Here is a 19,684-nt window from a genome sequence, read left to right as displayed (position 1 = left end):
ATAATGCACTTTAGAAGTAGATTATCCTGTTCCGCCCAGGAAAATCCAGCTGCAAAAGCATTATCAAACGTGTGCAGAATGGGCCTTGGTCTATCGAAGTCAGGGAAGGGGATGGGCTTATTCAAGTGGAAAAAACTGTATGCAGAATTCAAAGTTCCCAGATCCACATCAAACCAGCAAGGCCTGCTAGATGAAAAACAACATAGGCAGTCTTTGCCAGTCTCACAAGACACACCTTGATCTTGCTCCTCCACTGGCTTGTCACCATCGTTGTCCACCGGCTGATCCCATCCGTCCAGGAGCAGATTCTTGAAAGGAGTGGCCACAGCAAGAGTATTTGGGGAAAGGGGCAGAGGGAGGGAGGCATCTGCAGAATAACAAGAGTATGGGACAGAAGAGATATACAATCAATGTGTTGCACCCCTGCTTCTATGAAACGCTGGTCATTTTACTGCTGCTCCTCATCTAGAATGGTGAATAGCGCCTTCCCCCAAAATACTCTCTCCCCTGTCCGCCTTTATTTTCTTACACAGCCATGTGTGTGTTTTGTGTGTATGCTGTACTCCTTATTCCCCCTTAATAAAAAGCATTTCTGGTCAAACATCCAACTGGTTTATTTCAACAATTCTCTAAGGCAGGGGTGGGCAAACTGTGGCCTTCCAGAGTCCAGATGGCAGGGGCTCATGGGAACTGCAGTCCATGGACATCTGGAGGGCCACAGTTTGCCCACCCCAGCTCTAAGGGAACAATCCCTGTAAACATTGGTGGAGATTCCAAGTTACCCTCTCTCGCAACATCCCCTTTAAAGCTAATTTCCCCAATTAATTAGGAGACGGCCTCTTTGGGTAGCAGAGGACATGGAACCTCCCATGGGTCTCTCCAACCCAAACATTCCCTCATAGCATTTAAATCTCACCAAATGGCCTAGCTAACCTGTGGGTGCCGCTCACATGCATTACAGATCTTCAGGCTAACAAGGAAAAAGCGATTGGCTAAGCTGCTATGATGTTAGAGCATTCCGCAACACTCAAGCTGCAAAAGGCAGAAGTTCCAGTCATGTGCTCTTACGAAGCCTGCAACTAAGAACACCAGAAGAACCCTGTGGGATCAGACCACTGGTCCATGTAGTCTAGCATCTGGCTCACACAATGGCCAACTGGTTACTCTGGAGGGCCGAAAAAACAGGACTTATACGAGGCTGAGACCTTCCCCTGATGTGACCTCCTGGCCCTGAAATTCAGAGGAATATTGCCTCTGAACATAGATAGCCTTTTTCACCGTTGGCTAGTAGCTAGTGATGGGCCTATCCTCCGTGAACCTGCATAACCTCTCCCCCTTTTGAAGCCATTGGCAGTGGATCCCACAATTCAAAGTTTGTCCATTCCCCATGTTCTAGCACTGAGAGAGAAAAGGTGCTCTCTATCCAGTTTCTTCCCCTTTTGAATGATTTTATAAATCTATACAGTGCCTTATTTTAGTTGTCCCTTTTCTAGATTGAAAAATCCCAAGCTCTTCAGCCTTTCCTCCTAGGGAAGGTGCTCCAACCCCTTAATCATTTTGGTCGCCTTCCTCTGTACTTGTTTCAGTTCTGCAATGTCCTTTTTGAGATATGGCCATCAGAATTGTACACCGTAGTGCTGCACAAGCTGTGTGCTCATTTATTTCAGCACTGGGCCCAAAGCAGGTTCCAACCTTGTTCCCCCCTCTTCCATTAGCAGAAAGGAGACTGGGGAGCTCACAGGCAAGATACATGGATGAAGACATCAACTGAGAAGCAGAGAGAACAAAGCAACGAGAGACTGAAAAGCAGGGGTAGTCAAACTGCGGCCCTCCAGATGTTCGCTGGCAGGGGCTCATGGGAATTGTAGTCCATGGACATCTGGAGGGCCGCAGTTTGACTACCCCTGCTGAAAAGGATGATTGATAAAAGGGTCCACAAGAACAGGCCACCGAGGGAAAGCCTCACAAGCAAACCTACTAAATTCCATATTGATTTTAACAAAACCATCAGTTCTCAAGCTACAGCCTGTCTCTTGATGGATAAAGCACTTTGCACATTAAAAATGTGCCATGAAAAATTAATGGCTCCGTTTTTAGCCCACTGTTGCTGGTTCTGCCCTCTGCCAGCACGCCTAGCCATAGGATCTGAGTATCCTCAGTCATGGCCAGCACTGCACCGTTTGGCTCATTCTTCTCTAGGTAAGACCCCACTTGGAGCACTGTGTTCAGTTTGGGGCGCCACAATTGAAGAAAGATGTAGAGAAACTGGAACATGTCTGCAGGAGAGCAATTAAAGCAGTGAGGGGTTTAGAGACCAAGATGTACGAGAAAAGGTTGGGGGAGCTTGGTCTGTTTAGCCTGGGGTGGAGGCGACTACAAGGTGTTATGATAACCATCTACAAATATTTGAGGGGCTGTCATATAGAAGATGGAGAAGAGTTGTTTTCTGTTGCCCCAGAACCAGTGGGTTGAAATTAATTCAAAAGAATTTTCAGCTAAACTTCTGGAAGAAGTTCCTGACAGTCTGAGCAGTTCCTCAGTGGAACAGGCTTCCTCGGGAGGTGGTGGGTTCTCTTTCTTTGGAAGTTTTTAAGCAGAGGTTAGCTAGCAATCAGACAGGATTGCTGATTCTGTGAACTTAGGCAAATTGTGAGTGGGTGGACCCTTCCTTGCATGCCCAGGGGAATGCCGATCACCACTTTGGGATAAGGAGGCCAATTTCTCCCAGGCCAGACTGGCCAGGAATTTGGGGGATTGGGGGGGGATAATCAGGGCGTGGAATTGGGGTCACTGTAAGTGGGCAGGTAGTGTAAATTCCCTGCATTCTGCAGTGGGGTTGGTCTAAGAGGTCCTGAAGGTCCCTTCCAACTCTATAATTGTATGATTCTTGTCCAGGCCCAATATAATTTCTCTCATGTAGAGAATTTATAAACTGCCTCTCCAGGATCCTACATACCCTTTCTTTGTGGGACATCAAGAGGGCTGGAAGATCCTGGGTGAGAAACAGACTCCTTTGAGGCGATGGAGAGCAGTGGCTTTTCCTTCCAATTAGACGGGCTCTGACCCTGCTGGAGGGATGCTGCCAACTGAGGCCGCCGTTGGCCCTCCTTTGGTTTTTCTTCCTTGCCTGGCATTTTTTCTGGAAAGGCAGATGGGGAAAGATTAAAACTGGCTACTTGTGGGGGAGAAAGGACAACGCCATGCATATCTATGTATTTAAAATAAATATTACAGAAAACAACATCCAGGCATTTATTCTTATTCATAACACCACCAGCCCACAGACCCCCTGTGATTTATTTTATTTATATATTTGAAATTTGATTATTTGATGATGTCTAGGCTGCCCATCCTGCAGAAGGCTCAGGCTGTGGTTGTGGTTTATGTGGAATTCTCCTTTACCATCTAAAATAGGGAGATTTGATTCTCAAAAGCTTATTTATTTTATTTATTCATTCATTCAGTTTATATACCATCCCTTACTTTGTGTCTCGGTGCAGTGTATGTGGAACAGTAGTAACAAGAAGATACATTGAAATAGTTGCAAGGATTTGAAAGGAAAAACACAAATTTATATCCCCCCCCCAAATCTTCAACTGAAGAAAGTTGTATTTTGCTATTAACACACATGCCCCCCATAAGCCCCTTTTAGTCATCAACCCCTTGAAACTTAAAACTAATTGCAAAAGATACACAAAAGTTGTGCTGCTATGAAACCTACTTTCAAAAGGGTGTTGGATATTCATGATAATCTTTGGAGAGGCCTATATGTTTTCAGAGAGGCTTTGCTACATCTTCCCCCACCCCCCAACTGCCGCAAGGCTTTGGGGACAAGTGGCCCTCACTCCCACCTTGGCCAACAAACAACATCAAAATGAAATTAAAGAGAGATAATCCATCATCTTTACCATATTGACAATCCCTAGCTAACCTCCAAAATGGTGACTGATAGCTCAGCAGGCATTCTTCTCTTAAAGTCCCATGCATTTGTTTCTATTATCTGGGGGCGTTTTAAACCTGGGACTTCCTTCAGGCATGTAGGGAAATTATCCCTTTTTGGTCCCTAGCCCTATTTTGCAAATATATCGATCCTATCCTCTAGGATGCGCTGCCACAAAATGGCTGCCACAGGAAGCAGGACCACCCACAAAATGGCTGCTGCAGCTTACGCTCAGCCACTCCATGAAGATCTCTCTGCTGTGGTCTTGGCCAAAGCAATGTAATTTTTAAAAAATCGGTACAGCCATTAAAATCTCCATTGTTCAGTCAGGGGTCCTGCTGGGAAAAGCCTCCAAGAAAGGTGTTGGCGGACATAATGGAGCCGGTGGGCACCACACTGGAGATCCCCTGCAGTACAGCACGGTCTGGAGTTATAATTAGTTTGTTTATGAGGCGCCGCATATTGACTTGCACTGAGTAATCCACCTTGAGTCTTGGTGAGAAAAGAAAGCTGTAAGTAACATGAATAAATAGACCTGGTCACAGCATGGCTCTCCAGATGCCAATGGACTACAATTCCCATGAGCCCCTGCTGAATTGAATGAGTGAATAAATTTCAAAGAAATGACCCCCAGTACAAATGTCGTTTTAAATTCCTCTCCTATTTATAAACTGCAGTAATCGCTACTCCTTGGGGAGATTCTTAACCTTCCAACCCCAGAAATTGAGCCTTTCCATCCATTTTTTTAAAAGAGCCAAAAAAGAGGGCAGGTCCTTTAAAGCAGGGCTAGTCAACCTGTGGCCCTCCAGATGTCCATGGACTACAATTCCCATGAGCCGCTGCTGGCAGGGGCTCATGGGTTATTTTGATCAAAGGACTTTTGGAGAGCCAAAGTTTGGCAAACCAACACCACTGCTATTAACCCAGTCTACACAAAACCAAAGAAATTTGGCAAAAATACCCCAAGAAATTTTCCAAAGTTTGAGCTCAGTGGCACCTTTAAGACCAACAAAGTTTAATTCCGCGTGCCTGCACACTTCTTGAAAGAATAAAATCTAAAAATGAGGCCCAATTAAATTATCTAAGCATTTCTGTCAACCTGACTCAATTAAAAGTGGAATAATAAACCTAAATAAAAGCTTTAGAAACCTATGCGGAAGCGCCAGGTAACAAACAACGCTGGTAAACGTCAAGTAAAAGTGGAATAAACCTAAATAAAAGCTTTAGAAACCTAAGTGGAAGCGCCAGGTAACAACGCTGGTAAACGTCAGTCCACCCTTTAAAATAACTTTCTGTCTCTTGGCAGTTTTCTTGTCTCAGAAGGATTCCTCATTCACGATGTCTTAAAACTCTCTTTCAAGCGGTTTCCAAGCTGTTAACAGGGGCATAAACAGGGAAATTATCATTATTCTCCCACAGAACGGTTCCTTCCTAAGGTCACCCCTCCCCAAAGCCCCACAGAAAGCCCCACAGGGTTACCCCTCCCCACATATGGGCAGCCCCTCAAAAGCTCCCCCCTGGGGCATCCCAAGGGTGAAAGAGATTATTTTCACCACACATTTTGTGCAAATGGACATCTTCCTCCCACCCCAAGGGCACCACGTGGCCCAGTTGGGTTTCTCCTCAGAGATTCCCGCCCAATTCCAGATTCCCCACAGAACCTCACCCCAAAGACCCCACAAAGCCCCCTCAGCACATCCATTAACACCCCCCCCCCAAAAAAAAGACACACAAACACACATTTTCAGCCCTCCCTACAGCAGACCCCACCAAACCCCTTCTTCACATTTGGGTTTGGGGGAAAGCCAAAAAGAGGTCATCCCCCCCCCACACACACACACACTATGAATTGAATGAATGAATAAATTTCAAAGAAGTGACCCCCAGTACAAATATTTTAAATTCCTCTCCTATTTAGAAGCTGTAGTGATAGCTACTCATTGGGGAGATTCTTAACCTTCCCAGAAATTGGGCCTTTCCATCCATTTTTTTAAAAGAGCCAAAAAGAGGGCAGGTCCTTTAAAACAGGGGTAGTCAACCTGTGGCCCTCCAGATGTCCATGGACTACAATTCCCATGAGCCCCTGCCAGCTATGCTGGCAGGGGCTCCTGGGAATTGTAGTCCATGGACATCTGGAGGGCCACAGGTTGACTACCCCTGCTTTAAAGCAAATACCAATCACTGCAGTCCCCACAGAAAACCCTACCCTACCCAAATTGGTACCCAAATACCAATCACTGCAGTCCCCACAGAAAACCCTACAAACGAGCCCCCTATTAGGGTTTCCCCAAGGAAGCCCCCCCCAGTAGCCTCCTCTGGCCCCCAAACTTTGACACCCTCCCCTCTGGAAATTCGCCCTTAGAAATCTCCCCATTCAATTCCCCTTCCCCACTTTTAAGAACTCCCCCTTGAAAAGCTTCATAGAGACTTTCACAACCCCCCCCCCCACCCCCTTTATACGGGGTAATAGGATGAATTTGGGGGAAGGGTCGGGTGTGTATGGGGAGGGGCCGGGTCCCAAAGTGGCTTAAAACAGCTGCATGCTTGTGCTTTATTATTGCACTTTTTTTTTTTTTAATTGCAAGCTCAATGCAAGACCCGGGGGAGGGAGGGGGGGTTGGAATTGCAATTGCGCAGCCCCTCTTCCCCGCCCCATAAGGAAAGCCTCCCCCATTGCCCTGGCCACGCGTTTGCAACCCTCCTCTCTCGTGCCCAGGGAAAGAAAGGAGCGCGCCCTGGGCCCACCTTAGCAGGAGGATCTCCTCGCGCCCCCTTCCAGCCAATAGGGAGCCGGAGCCGGCAAGTGATCTGCAAAGGCGACCAGATGGAAATCAGCTGGCTTTTCCCTCTGCCCCGGGCGCTCGAGGCCAGAGGGAGCTTAAATCATGTCCTTTGCGACGCGTGCACGAGCAGGCAAGTCGGGGTCCAATTGCAACGCGCCCCTCCACGAGGATCCCGATCCCTTTTTCTGGGAAATCTCAATAGAAGGACATGCAGTTAGGATGCAGGACTGGATCTCCCGACTCGGGTGCAAAACGGGAAATGGGATTGAGGGTGGTAGGCAGCTTTCCCCCTTCCAGCTCCTCTCTATGGTTTGTTTTTTTCTCAGCATTCCTTAGTTTTTGTAAATGGATGTGTTTTGATCGAATTGTAATTTTAAGTGTGTTTTTAACGTTCACTGCCTTGTGGACCCTGATTGGGTTGGAAAGCCAGCATCACAAAGGGTTTGTAAATAAAAATTTAAAATAACAGTTACTGTTATTATTTAGATTTATTTCCTGCCACTCTCAGAAGTGGCTCATGGCCGGGAACAATTTGTCCACAATAAAACCCCATTAAAACGCACTAGGATATAAAAATCATAGAACAAGACAGTCTGAGGAAGAGAGCTTGCACTCCAAAGCTCACGCCTTGAATAAATCTTTGTTGGTGCTACTGGACTCTGATTTTGTTGGGAATTCATAGGTGATGGTTTTAATCCAGGGGTAGTCAAACTGTGGCCCTCCAGATGTCCATGGACTACAATTCCCAGGAGCCCCCTGCCAGCGAATGCTGGCAGGGGGCTCCTGGGAATTGTAGTCCATGGACATCTGGAGGGCCGCAGTTTGACTACCCCTGTTTTAATCACTTCTCAGTGCAGAAGTCACTTCTACTAAATCCAGTGTGCAATATGTATTATGTTTTTATCCCGTCCTTCCTTCAAAGATCTCTAGGTTTTGAACATAGCTGCCCTGGTCTCCATTTTAACCGTACAACAACCCATCAAGGAAGGCTAGATAGAGAGAGGGTCAAGAATTTGAACCTGGGTCTCCCAGATCCGTGCTGAGCCACCCAGCCCACTGTTGAGACAGAACCACCTTGTCCTGCCTCGGAGCAGCAGGGCTGATGCTGGAAATATGATGGAAAGAAACACACCACCCAGGCCATTTAGAAAGAATTTTATTTCAGATCCTCGTAGCTTTTCGGTCTCCCAGGCTGTTTTCCTGGGGCTCGGATCATGGGCAAGGATCGCGTGGGTTGGCCTGGTTTGGAGGGAAGTAGAAAACCGATCTCTGGGCCCTGCAGGGCTTGTAGGGGGAGTCGTCGGAAGGGTCTGGAAGACACCCCGTGGAGAAGTTGCTATAAATTGACACCTTGATTTGGACCAGGATTTGGCGACCCTGCGGCAAAAAGAAGGCGGCATCAGGACAGAATTGCAAGGCAAGAACCTGGCTGGGGTGGGGGTAAATTTAGGCTTGCCAGTCTCCCAGTGGGGCCTGGGAATCAAGGATTACAGCGGGTCTCTGGAGGACATAGATCTATTCCCCTAGAAAAAAATAGCTGCTTTGAAGGGTGGCTTCTAGGATATTATGCTCCACCTAGGAGGTCTCTCCCTCCCCCCCCCCAAATCTGCAGAAATTTCCCAGCTTGGCTTTAGCAGTCCTACATCAGACCTACCTGGGTGTCTGTCACGCACTGCAGTTCATACTGGTCTCCCAGGATGGGTTGCAAAACCTCCCTGAAGGTGTCGAGCTACACAAACCGAGAAGGTAAAACAGAGTTCAGGGTTTGGAAAAAGGAGCCCACAGATCTACTGCTGTTGCCCCCGATGTCCAGAGAACTGGTCTGAAGGGGTGCTAGGCATTGCTCTTTCTTTTTTTTTTTAATTCATTTATTTATTTTCTTTGATTTTTATACCGCCCTCCCATACGGCCCAGGGCTTTCTAGTAGTGATAGATTGGTTTATTTAAAAAATTGATTAGCACATTTCTGCCTTATGGAACAAAGTGGCTTCCAATGTAAATAAAGCAATGGTCAATTATGCTAGAAGACCCCGATTAAAAATCTCAATCAGGACTGCCAACAAATATAATAATAATAAAATGTAGGCAGGTCAAATCCACACCTAAATAAAAGTGTTTTCAGTCGCCTCTTGGACTGAAAATAAAAGGACCAGGTTACACCTCCCTGCGGAACTTGTGGGGTAATGTTTTGTGGGGCTGCCACTGAAAAGCCCCCGTCTTGTTTGCCCACCAACTCAAAGGACCAGGCAGTAGATAAAGTGTAGGATATCATTTGATTCTTTAATTATAAGTGGCTTTGAGTGACAAGGAAAAGAGAAGATCAACACGTGGGCGAAAGGCGTACCTGGTAGCTGCAGCTGCAGGAAGGCAGGATGCCCCGTCTCTGGAAGGCCCTGCGCACAAAAGAAGGTTAAAGACGGTGATCAGGGAGGTTTGGGCTTATTTTAAGAACGGTCTCGGCCCCAGAGATAAGTCCCTGACTCTGAGTTTGTAACTGGAATCCGGGAAAATAAAAAATATTTGTATTCCACATCAAGGGGTTATGTCTGCTGCTGGAAAGAGAGAGCGTGTTGTTTAGAAGCAAATCACTGGATCAGGGGTAGTCAAACTGTGGCCCTCTAGATGTCCATGGACTACAGCAAATGCTGGCAGGGGCTTCTGGGAATTGTAGTCCATGGACATCTGGAGGGCCGCAGTTTGACTACCCCTGCTAGTACAGTCTTGCTGAGCCTGGAGAAACTGGAATTTTGAACCATGTATTATTTATCTATTTATTCCTGATTACATTTTTATAGCGCCCTTCCAAAAAGCTCAGAGCGGTTTACATGCTGGTAAAGAACAGCCCAAGCCTCCTGGCATTTGCTGGCAGGGGCTCATGGGAATTGCAGTCCATGGACATCTGGAGGGCCACAGTTTGCCCACCCCTGTTCTAAAATCATTTGGCAGGCACTAGAGAGGCACCCAGTGGGACCCCCGGCCTTGGAGTCTTCCTGCCCGTCCTTTAGTGTAGCGGTCCCCAACCTTCTTGTAGTCGGGGACTGCCTCCGAGGGCGGAAGAGAGCCGGCGGCCCGGCCGCCGTAGCTGCACGTAAACGTGCACACGCAATTGCTGCACATGCCCGTTTTTGCCACCAGGGGGCTCAAACGCGCATGCGCGGCAGCGCTGCGCGTTTGCGTCACTGGCGTGCCGCCTGCCGTGCCTGCCTCTTCCCCCCCCTCTCACTGCGGGCCGCGGACCGGGGGTTGAGGACCCCTCCCAAAATTGAAACTGATGCATTGTGACCATCCGAACCCAAACAGGATCCATGTGCCACTGTGCTTGCTGACCCACCTGTCGATGTTGTATTTGGAGTGCAGGGAAAGGCTGGCTCTGAAGTACTTTGGGGGGGAGTTCAACGTTTCAGCACACCCGGAGCAGGTCCCGTGTTTCTGCCATTCTTTCTCCCTTGGAGAGGAAGGAGCCAGCGTCACACTCAGGGGTCACACAAGGGCCTCCTCCCCCTTCACAATGATCCTCCAGACCTTTCTTAATTGACTTGCGTGTTTTCTTTATTGCCAGGGACCCGAAGCAGCTTACCTCATTCCCCTCTCTGTTTTACCCTCACAACTACCCTGTGAGGTGGGCCAGGGCATATGGCCACGCTTCTTACCCATATAAGGGCAGTGACGACATTCCAAGTAAAGAAGTCCCTGGATTCCCGGATGGGCCATGCCATGCATGGCAACAGAGGGAAAGCAATTCCAGAAACACCTGGTGCCCAGACAGTGCAATTATATCGCTGAGCCCCCAGTCAGAACTGGGAAAGTTTTTCAACCACAGCAGGCAGAACGAACAGGGCTACACTACAACTATGAAGAAACGCCTAACGCAGTGGTTCTTAACCTGGAGGTTGGGACCTCTTTGGGAGTCGAAAGACCCTTTCACCACAGGGGTTGTGTCAGGGCAAGCAGCTTGGCCGGGGAGGGGCGCCATCTACACAACAGCCTTGTGGGGTAGATCGAGATAAATGTTCGTCTGTCTGGAGTAGCAGAAAAGATTGGCAGGTTGGGCCAAGAGGCAGAACTGAACTGAGAAACGCTGGGGGAGAAAAGCCAATTTATAGAGTCATGAACCCTGGCTCTTCACGCCATTGGTCAGTTTCGGTTTAATTTCTGTGAAAGAACCCTTGCCTAATTATATGGCCGGGGGTCACCACAACATGAGGAACGGCATTAAAGGGTTGTGGCATTAGGAAGGTTGAGAACCAGTGGCCTGATGGTAGTTTTGGAAGATGAATTTTGATATTTCCCCCCCCCCCCCACACTGCATTTATCCCAAGATAACAGCTGCGGAGTAGGGAGCTAAGGTTTTAATCCTGAGGAACCTATCCCGGAGATGACATTTGCAAAAGGAAAAAGAAAAATTAAAACACAAGAGAAGCTTTAAAAGTCCTGGGGAAATATCTTAACAAAGTTTATATCCAGAACTGAACTCTGTTGATCTTGAAGTTGCCGTTCACAGATCTTATCAACCGCCTTCATCCAATATCAGCAATAATCGCCCAGTTACTTGGGCATCTTGACTCTTGACAGGCCCTTCCTGGCAATTACCCTTCAATTTACCCTTCCTAAACGGGCAGGTGAATTCTGTTTTGCTCAAACACATGAAAGCTTACACTTTTGAGTAAAACTTCATTGGTCTTGACAGGGGTTGTCAAACTGCGGCCCTCCAGATGTCCATGGACTATAATTCCCAGAAGCCCCTGCCAGCAAATGCTGGCAGGGGCTTCTGGGAATTGTAGTCCATGGACATCTGGAGGGCCGCAGTTTGACTACCCCTGTGCCCCTGAACTCAAACTTTGTTCTGCTGCCTCAGACCCAACACATCTACCCACCTCAACATATCTTCATGGGGAAATGCGCGTGTGTATTCGTGTTGAGACATAGGTCCTGGTTTAATCAGGAGGGATTAAAAACCCATGCCCCAGATATAAATGCTTTGGCGGAATCGTAATAAAGCCACGACCCCATTGGACATCCTTCCCCCTCTATCCCTTCCCCTCTTCCCTTGTTTCCACTGCCAGGGATTTACCAGAACTTGAAATTGCTCCAGTTGGTGAAGGTGGGCCAGTGCTGGGTGAGCTCAGGCATCAAGTCCTGCAGGAAAAATGACGGGAAAAAACACAAAGGGAAACCAAAACCCAACCTGTCTAGATAAGTTAGGAACCTAATCGTTGAGCTGCAGGGAAAGTTTGTGTTTAAAATACAAATATTTGTTATAATCCTGTGCAAAATGTAAAACATGGATAAAATCTCCGCTATATATATTGTGCTAGGCTGAAAGCCCGTTGCACCCAGGGATGGGGCAGGAGCTTCAGTCACAAGATAGCAGCTTTGGCAGCTGCCCCAAAGCAATACCTCTACAAATCTGAACTGCCAATCAAATCCCCAGTAGCCAGTTAAAATCCTTGCTGGGCAAAAGACCCACATGATCCCACCCACATTCAAAAGCACCAGAAACGATGCCAGTGGACACTGCTGAGGCTGACAATGCGAAAATGGTGGCTATGCCACAAATAGATGGGGAAAGATCCAAGGTCTCTGAATGTGCACGTAATGGGTCTACTTACCACCAGGTCAGAAGGGAAGAGATGCCAATAGGGACAACACTGGAGGACGTTGCTGGGCCTATGGAGGCCAGGGGCAGAGAAGGAAAGAGAGGGTTTCCGGACAGCCGATTCAATGGTATAGAATGATCTGCAGAACTACATTTCCAAGGGTTCCCTTCACTGGGAACCATGGCAACAGTGAAATAAGATTGACCCCCTTCCTACAGGGCTAGGGTGTCCTAGTGGTTGACGTGTTGGACTAGGATCTGGGAAACCCAAACTCTGAAACCCTACCCTGCCATGAAATCTGGCTTGGAGATGTTTTGCAAGTCGGAAGCTCTCCAGCCAGCCTACCTCACAGGACTGTTGTGTAGAGCCTCTGTAAGGAAGGAAGGGCTGCTCCCCAAATTCTGCTTCTGACCCTCCAGCAAGAAATGTTCATGATTTTCATCCCTGAAACTGGCTCGGATTTTCGCTACAGGTATTCTTCCCAGTTCATTAAGGTTGTCAACCTCCAGGTGAGCCCTGGAGCATTCCTGGAATGACAGCTGTTTCCATCCCCTGGAGGAATGGCCACTTTGGAGAACGGGCTCTGTGAAGCCGAATCCCTGCTGAGCCCCCTCCCCTTTTCAAGACTCCACTTTCTGCACCGGGGGATTTCCCAAACTGTGGTCGGGATTTCCTTACCACAGTCCGTGGATGGTCCAAGCATTTGCATTCTTCGGGATGAGACATTCCAACGTCCTCCCCAGGGCCTCCAAGGAGAAAGCAGAATCCGGAGTTAGCTTCCAGTGGTATTGCCACACAAATTCTTAGCCCATTCCCAGATTCTCCCCAAATCTTCTCCCTCGTTCCTTTACCAACCCCCCCCCCCAGGGGCAATCCCCCCTCCAGCTCAGCGTGGGTAGGGGGTGTCCAGATGACCCATGTAAACAGCGTTGTAAGTGGCCTGAATCTAGAACTAAAAATAATCAGCTGGGAGGGGTGGGGCCGAGTGAAGAACCAAATATAGAGAAATATAGATGCCCTGGGAAACCCATGTGGCAATAAAACATCCAAAATGGACTTCTATAGAGTCTTCTCTCTTCAGTAATTCTTTATTCCTTATAATTTCCCGACACGTTTTGCCTTACAGCTTTTTCAAGGGTCAGTGGTTTTCATATTTAAGGACCGACTTCAACTTTATAAAGGAATCTCTTGACCAGGGGTAGTCAAACTGCGGCCCTCCAGATGTCCACGGACTACAATTCCCACGAGCCCCTGCCAGCATTCGCTGGCAGGGGCTCGTGGGAATTGTAGTCCGTGGACATCTGGAGGGCCGCAGTTTGACTACCCCTGCTCCTGACAGTATAATAGCTAAACGTCTGGAGCGCCACAAGCTACGTCCACTGGCCCAAAGTGGCCAACCTCCAAGACTCTGGGAAAATGGAACACAATCGCCAAGTTAGCATGACCACAAAATAAAACACCAATCCAACAGCGCCTTGAAGACTAACATTTCTTTCAGCTGAGCAGTTCTCCTTCCTACGTAACCCAGTGGCTCTCAGACTGTGAAAAAGCGGTACCTGCTTCTGAATCTTTGCGAAACTCACTCCTAAACCAATTTGGGTGCTATTTTCAATGTTTTGTGTTTGTGATGTCCAGTGACAAGCTGAGACTCAGGGCTGTTCCACACCTGATGCAGAAATCTGCCATTCGAACCTTTTCCTCAGACCCCAAGCTTCACCCTGCCTTTACAGGATGGGTGTCATCCTGCAGGTGGGACCTGGAGATCCAGCTCATCTTACAGCTGCTCTCCAGACTACAGAGATCAGTTCCCCTGGAGAAAAGGGCCGCTTAGAAGGTGAGCTCTCCGGCCCTATACCCCAGGGAAGACCCTCCCTTTTCCAAACCCCGCCCTCGGCAGGCTCCAGCCCCTGACTCACCACGCAGAAGGAGCCGGGCCACATCTGCACGAACTCCAGGCAACGCCAAGGACAGGACCTAGGTGGCAGAAACAGCAGGCGTGTAAATCTCCTCTTGAGCTTTGTCCTCCTCGGCCTTTCCCCAGACCCTGCTCACCTGGTTAACTCCCCTTCTACTGGCCGCCACAACTCCTCGGGTCTGACCACCACCAAGAAGGCCGCGACGCTCAAAAGACGCTTCGCTCCCACACCTGTGAGGGAGGCACCAAGCCCTGTATGGTTTGAGACCAACCTACTGGAAGGAGCCCCTGATCCTTACAAACCTTCCCAACTATTATATCATCTTGGCTCAAGTGCCTGTCTGTGTAGCCACCCTGGGGTCTCCCCTCCAAGTACTAACCTAGGCTGGTCTGCTTAGCTTCTGATATCTGATGAGGTCAGGCTGGCCTAGGCCTTCCAGGTCAGGGCCAGAGACATCCCTTGCCTGCCTCTGCAAAGTGCCTCCCTTGGGGGCCTCCCATAAGAGGACTAACCAAGTCTGCCCTTCCTTAGATTCCAAGATCTGTCTGTGCGGGGCCTTATCTTCAGCCTCTCCATTGCATCGGTGGTCGAGTATACCGAGAGAGAGGGACCAAGTTCTCCCTCTCCGTACCTCATTGCTCCCCCACCTGCGTTCTCACGCGTGTCGACCGGGTTTTGGAGACCTGAATGGGTGGGACGGAGACCCTAGTGGGCGGAACGATGGCTTAGAAATCCTCAAGGCATAAATAAAAGAAGTACCTGTCATCATGTGGGGCCACTGGTGCAGAAGAAGAGATCGAGGACGACTGGGGTTAAAACAAGGAGCGGAACCGCTTTCCTTCCGCTGCACAAAGAGACGCAGCCGGCCTCGCCCAGCTGTGACGCCCTCCGCCGCCCCCGGGCTCTCAGATCCCCCAGAGAGCGATTGTTTTTATCTCTACCAAGGCAGGCCCATGCAGATGTTCCAGGGCCACCAAGCTAGGGTTGCCAGCCTCCAGGGGATGGCTGGACATCTGCTATTTTAATTGATTTTTGGGTGACAGAGATCGATTCCCCAGGAAAAACTGGCCATTTGCTTGCTCCAGGGAGGGCTCCACCATCTAATTTAGGGAGGCCAGCCTCCAAGTGGGTCTTGGGGGTGACAGCTCCTGGAATGACAGCTCCTCTCCAGATAGTTCCCCTGGAGAAAAGGGATGCTTTGGAGGGGGGACTCTGTGGCATTGCACCCTATAGGTGGTGCATGGCAACCTTAGACATCTTTTTGAAAATTAAAAAAATATATCATTTTTAATCAATTGATTTGTTGATTCAATAAAGGAACAAATGGATAGATCTCTCACAAGGTTGCCAGCTCTGGGTTGGGAAGTACCAATGAGACCCCCATGCCGATCTCCTAAGCCTTGCTGGAGAAAAGCCCTACCCAGCACGGCCCGCTTTCTAAAACCGCTTGGTGGGCACTGCGTTGGGGGTCCCATTCTAAGGAGATCACTATCAAACAGCTGGAAACATCTGCAGCTGTTGAAGACGATGGGCATCCTCTTCTCAGAGGGCCTGACCTCAGTCTCTTGAGGACACACCTTCTCAGTTCCTACTTGTTTAACAGCCTGGTTACAACAATCCAGTTACGCCACCCCCTTTTCTCTCTTTGGTGGTCCTTCTCTTAAGCTTTCTGCAAAGTGGAAATACTTCCCAGTCGGGGAAGCCCAGAAGCCACAGCTCTGTACGGAAGGGGTAGTCAAACTGCGGCCCTCCAGATGTCCATGGACTACAATTCCCATGAGCCCCTGCCAGCGAATGCTGGCAGGGGCTCATGGGAATTGTAGTCCATGGACATCTGGAGGGCCGCAGTTTGACTACCCCTGAACTAGAGGGGGGGGGCTGTCCATCAGCCATCCCAGGATTTCTTGGGGATTGTAGCCCTGATGACACAGCTACCACTGGATACATGCAGCATCCAGCTTTCCATGAACCCCCCTGATGTTGTCTCTCAGCCTCTACCTTGCAGGGTCATTGTGCACGTAACAAGCAAGACAGGGCCAGGATGGTTCACTGCCCTCTTTTTTAAAGTTGCTCCGTGGCCAAGAATCGTCACTGCACGACATAATTCCCATCAGGAATTGCAGAGAGATGTCATTTGCGTTCTCGTGTTTAAATTCAATCATGTAACTATAATTCAGAACCAGTGGTACCTGAGGCTCACAAGATTTTAGGAGGGGGGGTATGCTTTTGAGAGTCAACACTTCAGGTATCTGACAAGGGGAGTTTTGACACTTGGAAGTCCATATCCCAAAAACCTTTTGGGTCTCTGACAAGGCCCTGTGGGATTAGAATCTAGCTGTTCTCCTGCAAAACAGCACAGCTCCCCTCTGAAAGCAACTGTTGCCCATCAGTTAATCTAAACTAAACATCTCCTTCACTTTCTGGACACTGTCAAAACCATTGTGTTCAGGTTGCCAACTCCAAGGACAGAAACATCTGGAGATTTTAGGGTGGAGCTTGGGAGGGTGGGCTTGAGGGACCTTGGGGTGGGGGATGCAAGGTCATGCAGTTCACCTTCCAAAGGAGAAGTGGAACTGTTTTAAATAAGCAGGGAAGCAAGCAATTAAGTTCCATTGTCGTTTCAGATTTCCAGCCTCCACCGGGAAGGTGGCAACCCTTTGTAGTCTGCACCTGGTCCTTTCGCCTACAGGCAGGTGTTGAACAAGGGTCTGCTCTGAAAATTGCAAGCCAGGATGGTCATCCTTGGAGACGGGTTCCTTTGGCTTTTTGGCACCACATGTAATCTGTAAGCCGGGGAGCAGACAGCTCTTTGGAGCAAGGTGAGGACAAAGATAAATATATTAATAAAACCCTCCAACTCTCTAGGGGAACTTGGTGTTCAGGGCTTAGTCTTTTTGTTAATAATATATTTTTAAGCAGAGCTGTAAAAGGGTTAAAGGAAAGGAAAGGATTGCAGTATACAATTATGCAAAACAAAAATAATTATAAGTCACAGTATATAGAACAGAGAGTCTTTCCCCCAACATTCCCTTTGTTATAATTTTTGAAACGCCATCTGTAAAATACAAGGCCTGCATTTATATCTGACATTTTGGATTTCTAACTTCATAACAAACCAGCTTCAGATCTACATTGCTGGCTTCATCCTGACTAAAGATTCAGTATTACAAATTTCCACCCCGTCTGCCTACTCACTGCAACTTTTAACAAACAGGTCATGTATAGGAGTACAGAGGGAGAATCTCTGATGTAGAATGAGAAGGTGGAAGGTATTTCTGCTCAAGATCCACCCCCTTATACATTTATAGTCCAGATGCTGCTTTTAAAAACTTGTTTTTGTTCAGCTTTTATGTTGCAATGCAATATAATACATTTAGGTGGATCCCAATATGTTTTTATATCTTGTCTAAGAAAGATAAGATGTTGAGGGTTTAGCCTTGCTGCAGATGGCTGACTCAAAGCTCCCTGCATCTCCCTAGGAGGACAACGGCCTGCTGGTCCATTTTCCTCTGCTGCTTCACCATGGGCCTCAGCATCTTTGGTAAGAGGTGTTCTTCGACCCCCCTGAGAGCGCCGAGTTGTGGGGGGGGGGCATGAGGGGCTGGGGGGTCCTCAGAGCCAGAACCAGGACGACAATGATTCTTATGTACCTGCCTACCTAGGAGGAAAGGCTGAAGAGACTGAGGCTTTTCAGATTAGAAATGAGATCATAGAATCATAGAGTTGGAAGGGACCTCTTGGGTCATCTAGTCCAACCCCCTGCACTATGCAGGACACTCACAACCCTCTCGCTCATCCACTGTCACCTGCCACCCCCTTGAGCCTTCCCAGAATCAGCCTCTCCGTCAGATGGCTCTCCAGCCTCTGTTTAGAAATTTCCAAAGATGGAGAACCCAACACCTCCCGAGGAAGCCTGTTCCACTGAGAAACCACTCTATCAGGAACTTCTTCCGGATGTTTAGATGGAATTTCCTTTGGAATTAATTTCATCCCATTGGTTCTGGTCCGTTCCTCCGGGGCAAGGTGACATGAGGGAGGTCTCAAAAATTATGCCTGGTGGAAAACAGTGGACAAAGAGAGCTTTTCCCCTCCTCTGCCGTATACTGGAACCACCCAAAAAGAAGCATAGGCAATATAGTGAATTTTGAATTTTCAGTAGACCTAACACGAGGAAAGGTGTGTGTGCATGTGTGTGCATGTGTGCTAATGCTATACTTATTATTATTATTACGGTACTACACCAGTAATCACATTACAAAGTACATAAAAGAATCATTGATAATTAAAATAGTATAAAATATGTGTGTGTGTGTGTGTGGCACTGGCCAGAAAGTCCTGCAAGACATTTTTATTTAGCTGATTGCTAATATCAAGCGCCAGAATGGTATAGTGCAGTGGTCCCCAACCACCGGGCTGTGGCTCCCTCTCCGCGCCCCCCCTGCAGCCAGAAGCTTGCCAGACTGCGAGCAAATTGGCTGTCGATGCAGCCAATTAGCTTGCGGCCCGGCAACCTTCTTTCTGCAGGGGGGGGGGGAGAGGGAAGCGCGGCTGCCGGCATGGTGGCGGCGCAAACGCGCATGCGCAGACCTGCTGCGCATGCAGGTTTGTGCCCGGGGGCCCCAGATGCACACACGTGGCAGTTTCGCGCATGCATGCATGTACGGGCCTGTCGCGCATGCGCACTTGCACTCCCGGTGACAGTGCAAATATGCATGCATGAATGCACGAAACTGCTGCACATGGGCGTTTGCAGCCCCGACATGCGCAAACACGCATATGCAGCAGGTCCGCACATGCACGTTTGCGTGGGGGCTGCCGCGCATGCACGAGGCCCCGGGTCGCCTTCCCCCCCACCTATTGGTAGTGGTCCGCAACTGAAAAAAGGTGGCGGACCGCTGGTATAGTGGTTAGAGTGCTAGACTAGTATGTGGGAGCCCTGAGTTCAAATCCTCACCTCTGCCACGGACCCATTCCCAGCCTCACAGGGTTCAGACGTGAAGACCCAGCACAGCATACTAGCTCAGAGTAGCTCTGGCTTTTAATCCCCATCTCTGCTGTGGAAGCCTGCCTGGTGACCTTTGGCCAGTCCTACACTACAGGGTTGTAGTCAGGATTAACAACAGCCAGCAGTGAGAGACTTCTGAGTAGTAAGACAACTACCGATCCTGTTAATTGACTCCGTTGATTTTAATAGGTTTTAAATTTGGAATGTCATTCTTCATGTTTTATTGCTTTATTGCCATATTTATAAATTGTGCATGTACACCGGCCTAAGCCAGTCTTGGAAGGGTGGTTTAGAAATCTGATAATAATAATTATTATTAATATAGGAGAGGAGAATGGTGGAAGCTACTTTGGGTTGAGTAGAATGGCTGGCTATAAATGAGGTATATAAATACATTAGAAAGTGAGGAGGGGTGGGCTTTTTAATTTGGAAAGAAAGAGAAG

At 48.5% G+C, this 19,684-nt stretch overlaps 2 protein-coding genes across 10 annotated transcripts in view; both read right to left on the bottom strand.

The window, feature by feature from the left end:
* LOC143828263 (adenosine deaminase domain-containing protein 2-like) overlaps nucleotides 1-6,861 on the bottom strand; it is a 28,128-nt gene extending 21,267 nt beyond the window's left edge. The window contains exons 1-4 of one of the 7 annotated variants that reach the window (XM_077318547.1): nucleotides 6,686-6,860; nucleotides 5,172-5,312; nucleotides 2,957-3,139; nucleotides 236-367 (exon numbers count right to left, since the gene is read on the bottom strand). In XM_077318547.1, coding sequence (XP_077174662.1) covers nucleotides 236-367; nucleotides 2,957-3,134 — 310 coding nt within the window. In that variant the 5' untranslated portion in view covers nucleotides 3,135-3,139; nucleotides 5,172-5,312; nucleotides 6,686-6,860. Of the gene's footprint in view, nucleotides 1-235; nucleotides 368-2,956; nucleotides 3,140-5,150; nucleotides 5,313-5,493; nucleotides 5,571-5,680; nucleotides 5,758-6,685 lie in introns of those variants that run through there. The other 6 variants (XM_077318545.1, XM_077318548.1, XM_077318546.1 and 3 more) reach the window with 6 other exon arrangements.
* A 1,007-nt stretch (nucleotides 6,862-7,868) lies between these two features.
* LOC143828198 (ribonuclease T2-like) lies at nucleotides 7,869-15,112 on the bottom strand. Of its 3 annotated transcripts, none has more exons than XM_077318465.1 (10): nucleotides 14,996-15,112; nucleotides 14,373-14,466; nucleotides 14,237-14,294; nucleotides 12,999-13,066; nucleotides 12,333-12,390; nucleotides 11,795-11,859; nucleotides 10,055-10,168; nucleotides 9,068-9,116; nucleotides 8,378-8,452; nucleotides 7,869-8,100 (listed from the first exon to the last, which is right to left on the bottom strand). In XM_077318465.1, exons 1-10 carry the CDS (start codon nucleotides 15,003-15,005, stop codon nucleotides 7,936-7,938), a joined length of 756 nt encoding a protein of 251 aa, XP_077174580.1. In that variant the 5' UTR covers nucleotides 15,006-15,112; the 3' UTR covers nucleotides 7,869-7,935. The 3 variants fall into 3 exon arrangements, with proteins under 3 accessions (XP_077174580.1, XP_077174581.1, XP_077174579.1); XM_077318466.1 differs by lacking the exon at nucleotides 14,996-15,112 and adding an exon at nucleotides 14,868-14,926; XM_077318464.1 differs by lacking the exon at nucleotides 14,996-15,112 and adding an exon at nucleotides 14,749-14,868.
* Between the last annotated feature and the right edge of the window lie 4,572 nt (nucleotides 15,113-19,684).

The sequence above is a fragment of the Paroedura picta genome, unplaced genomic scaffold (genome assembly GCF_049243985.1).
Source record: "Paroedura picta isolate Pp20150507F unplaced genomic scaffold, Ppicta_v3.0 Ppicta_v3_sca21, whole genome shotgun sequence".
NCBI lineage: Eukaryota > Metazoa > Chordata > Lepidosauria > Squamata > Gekkonidae > Paroedura > Paroedura picta.
Note: the sequence above shows the minus strand (reverse complement) of the source record. Positions and strands in the feature narration are given on the sequence as shown.

Coding starts and splice junctions, on each gene's coding strand:
- LOC143828198 (XM_077318464.1), bottom strand. CDS start 14,812: ATGGAGAGGCTGAAGATAAGGCCCCGCACAGACAGATCTTGGAATCTA. Junction 11,860..12,332: donor TCTTCCCTTCTGACCTGGTG/GTAAGTAGACCC, acceptor TTTTTCCTGCAG/GACTTGATGCCTGAGCTCAC. Junction 10,169..11,794: donor TGGAGCAATTTCAAGTTCTG/GTAAATCCCTGG, acceptor TTCCTCTCCAAG/GGAGAAAGAATGGCAGAAAC.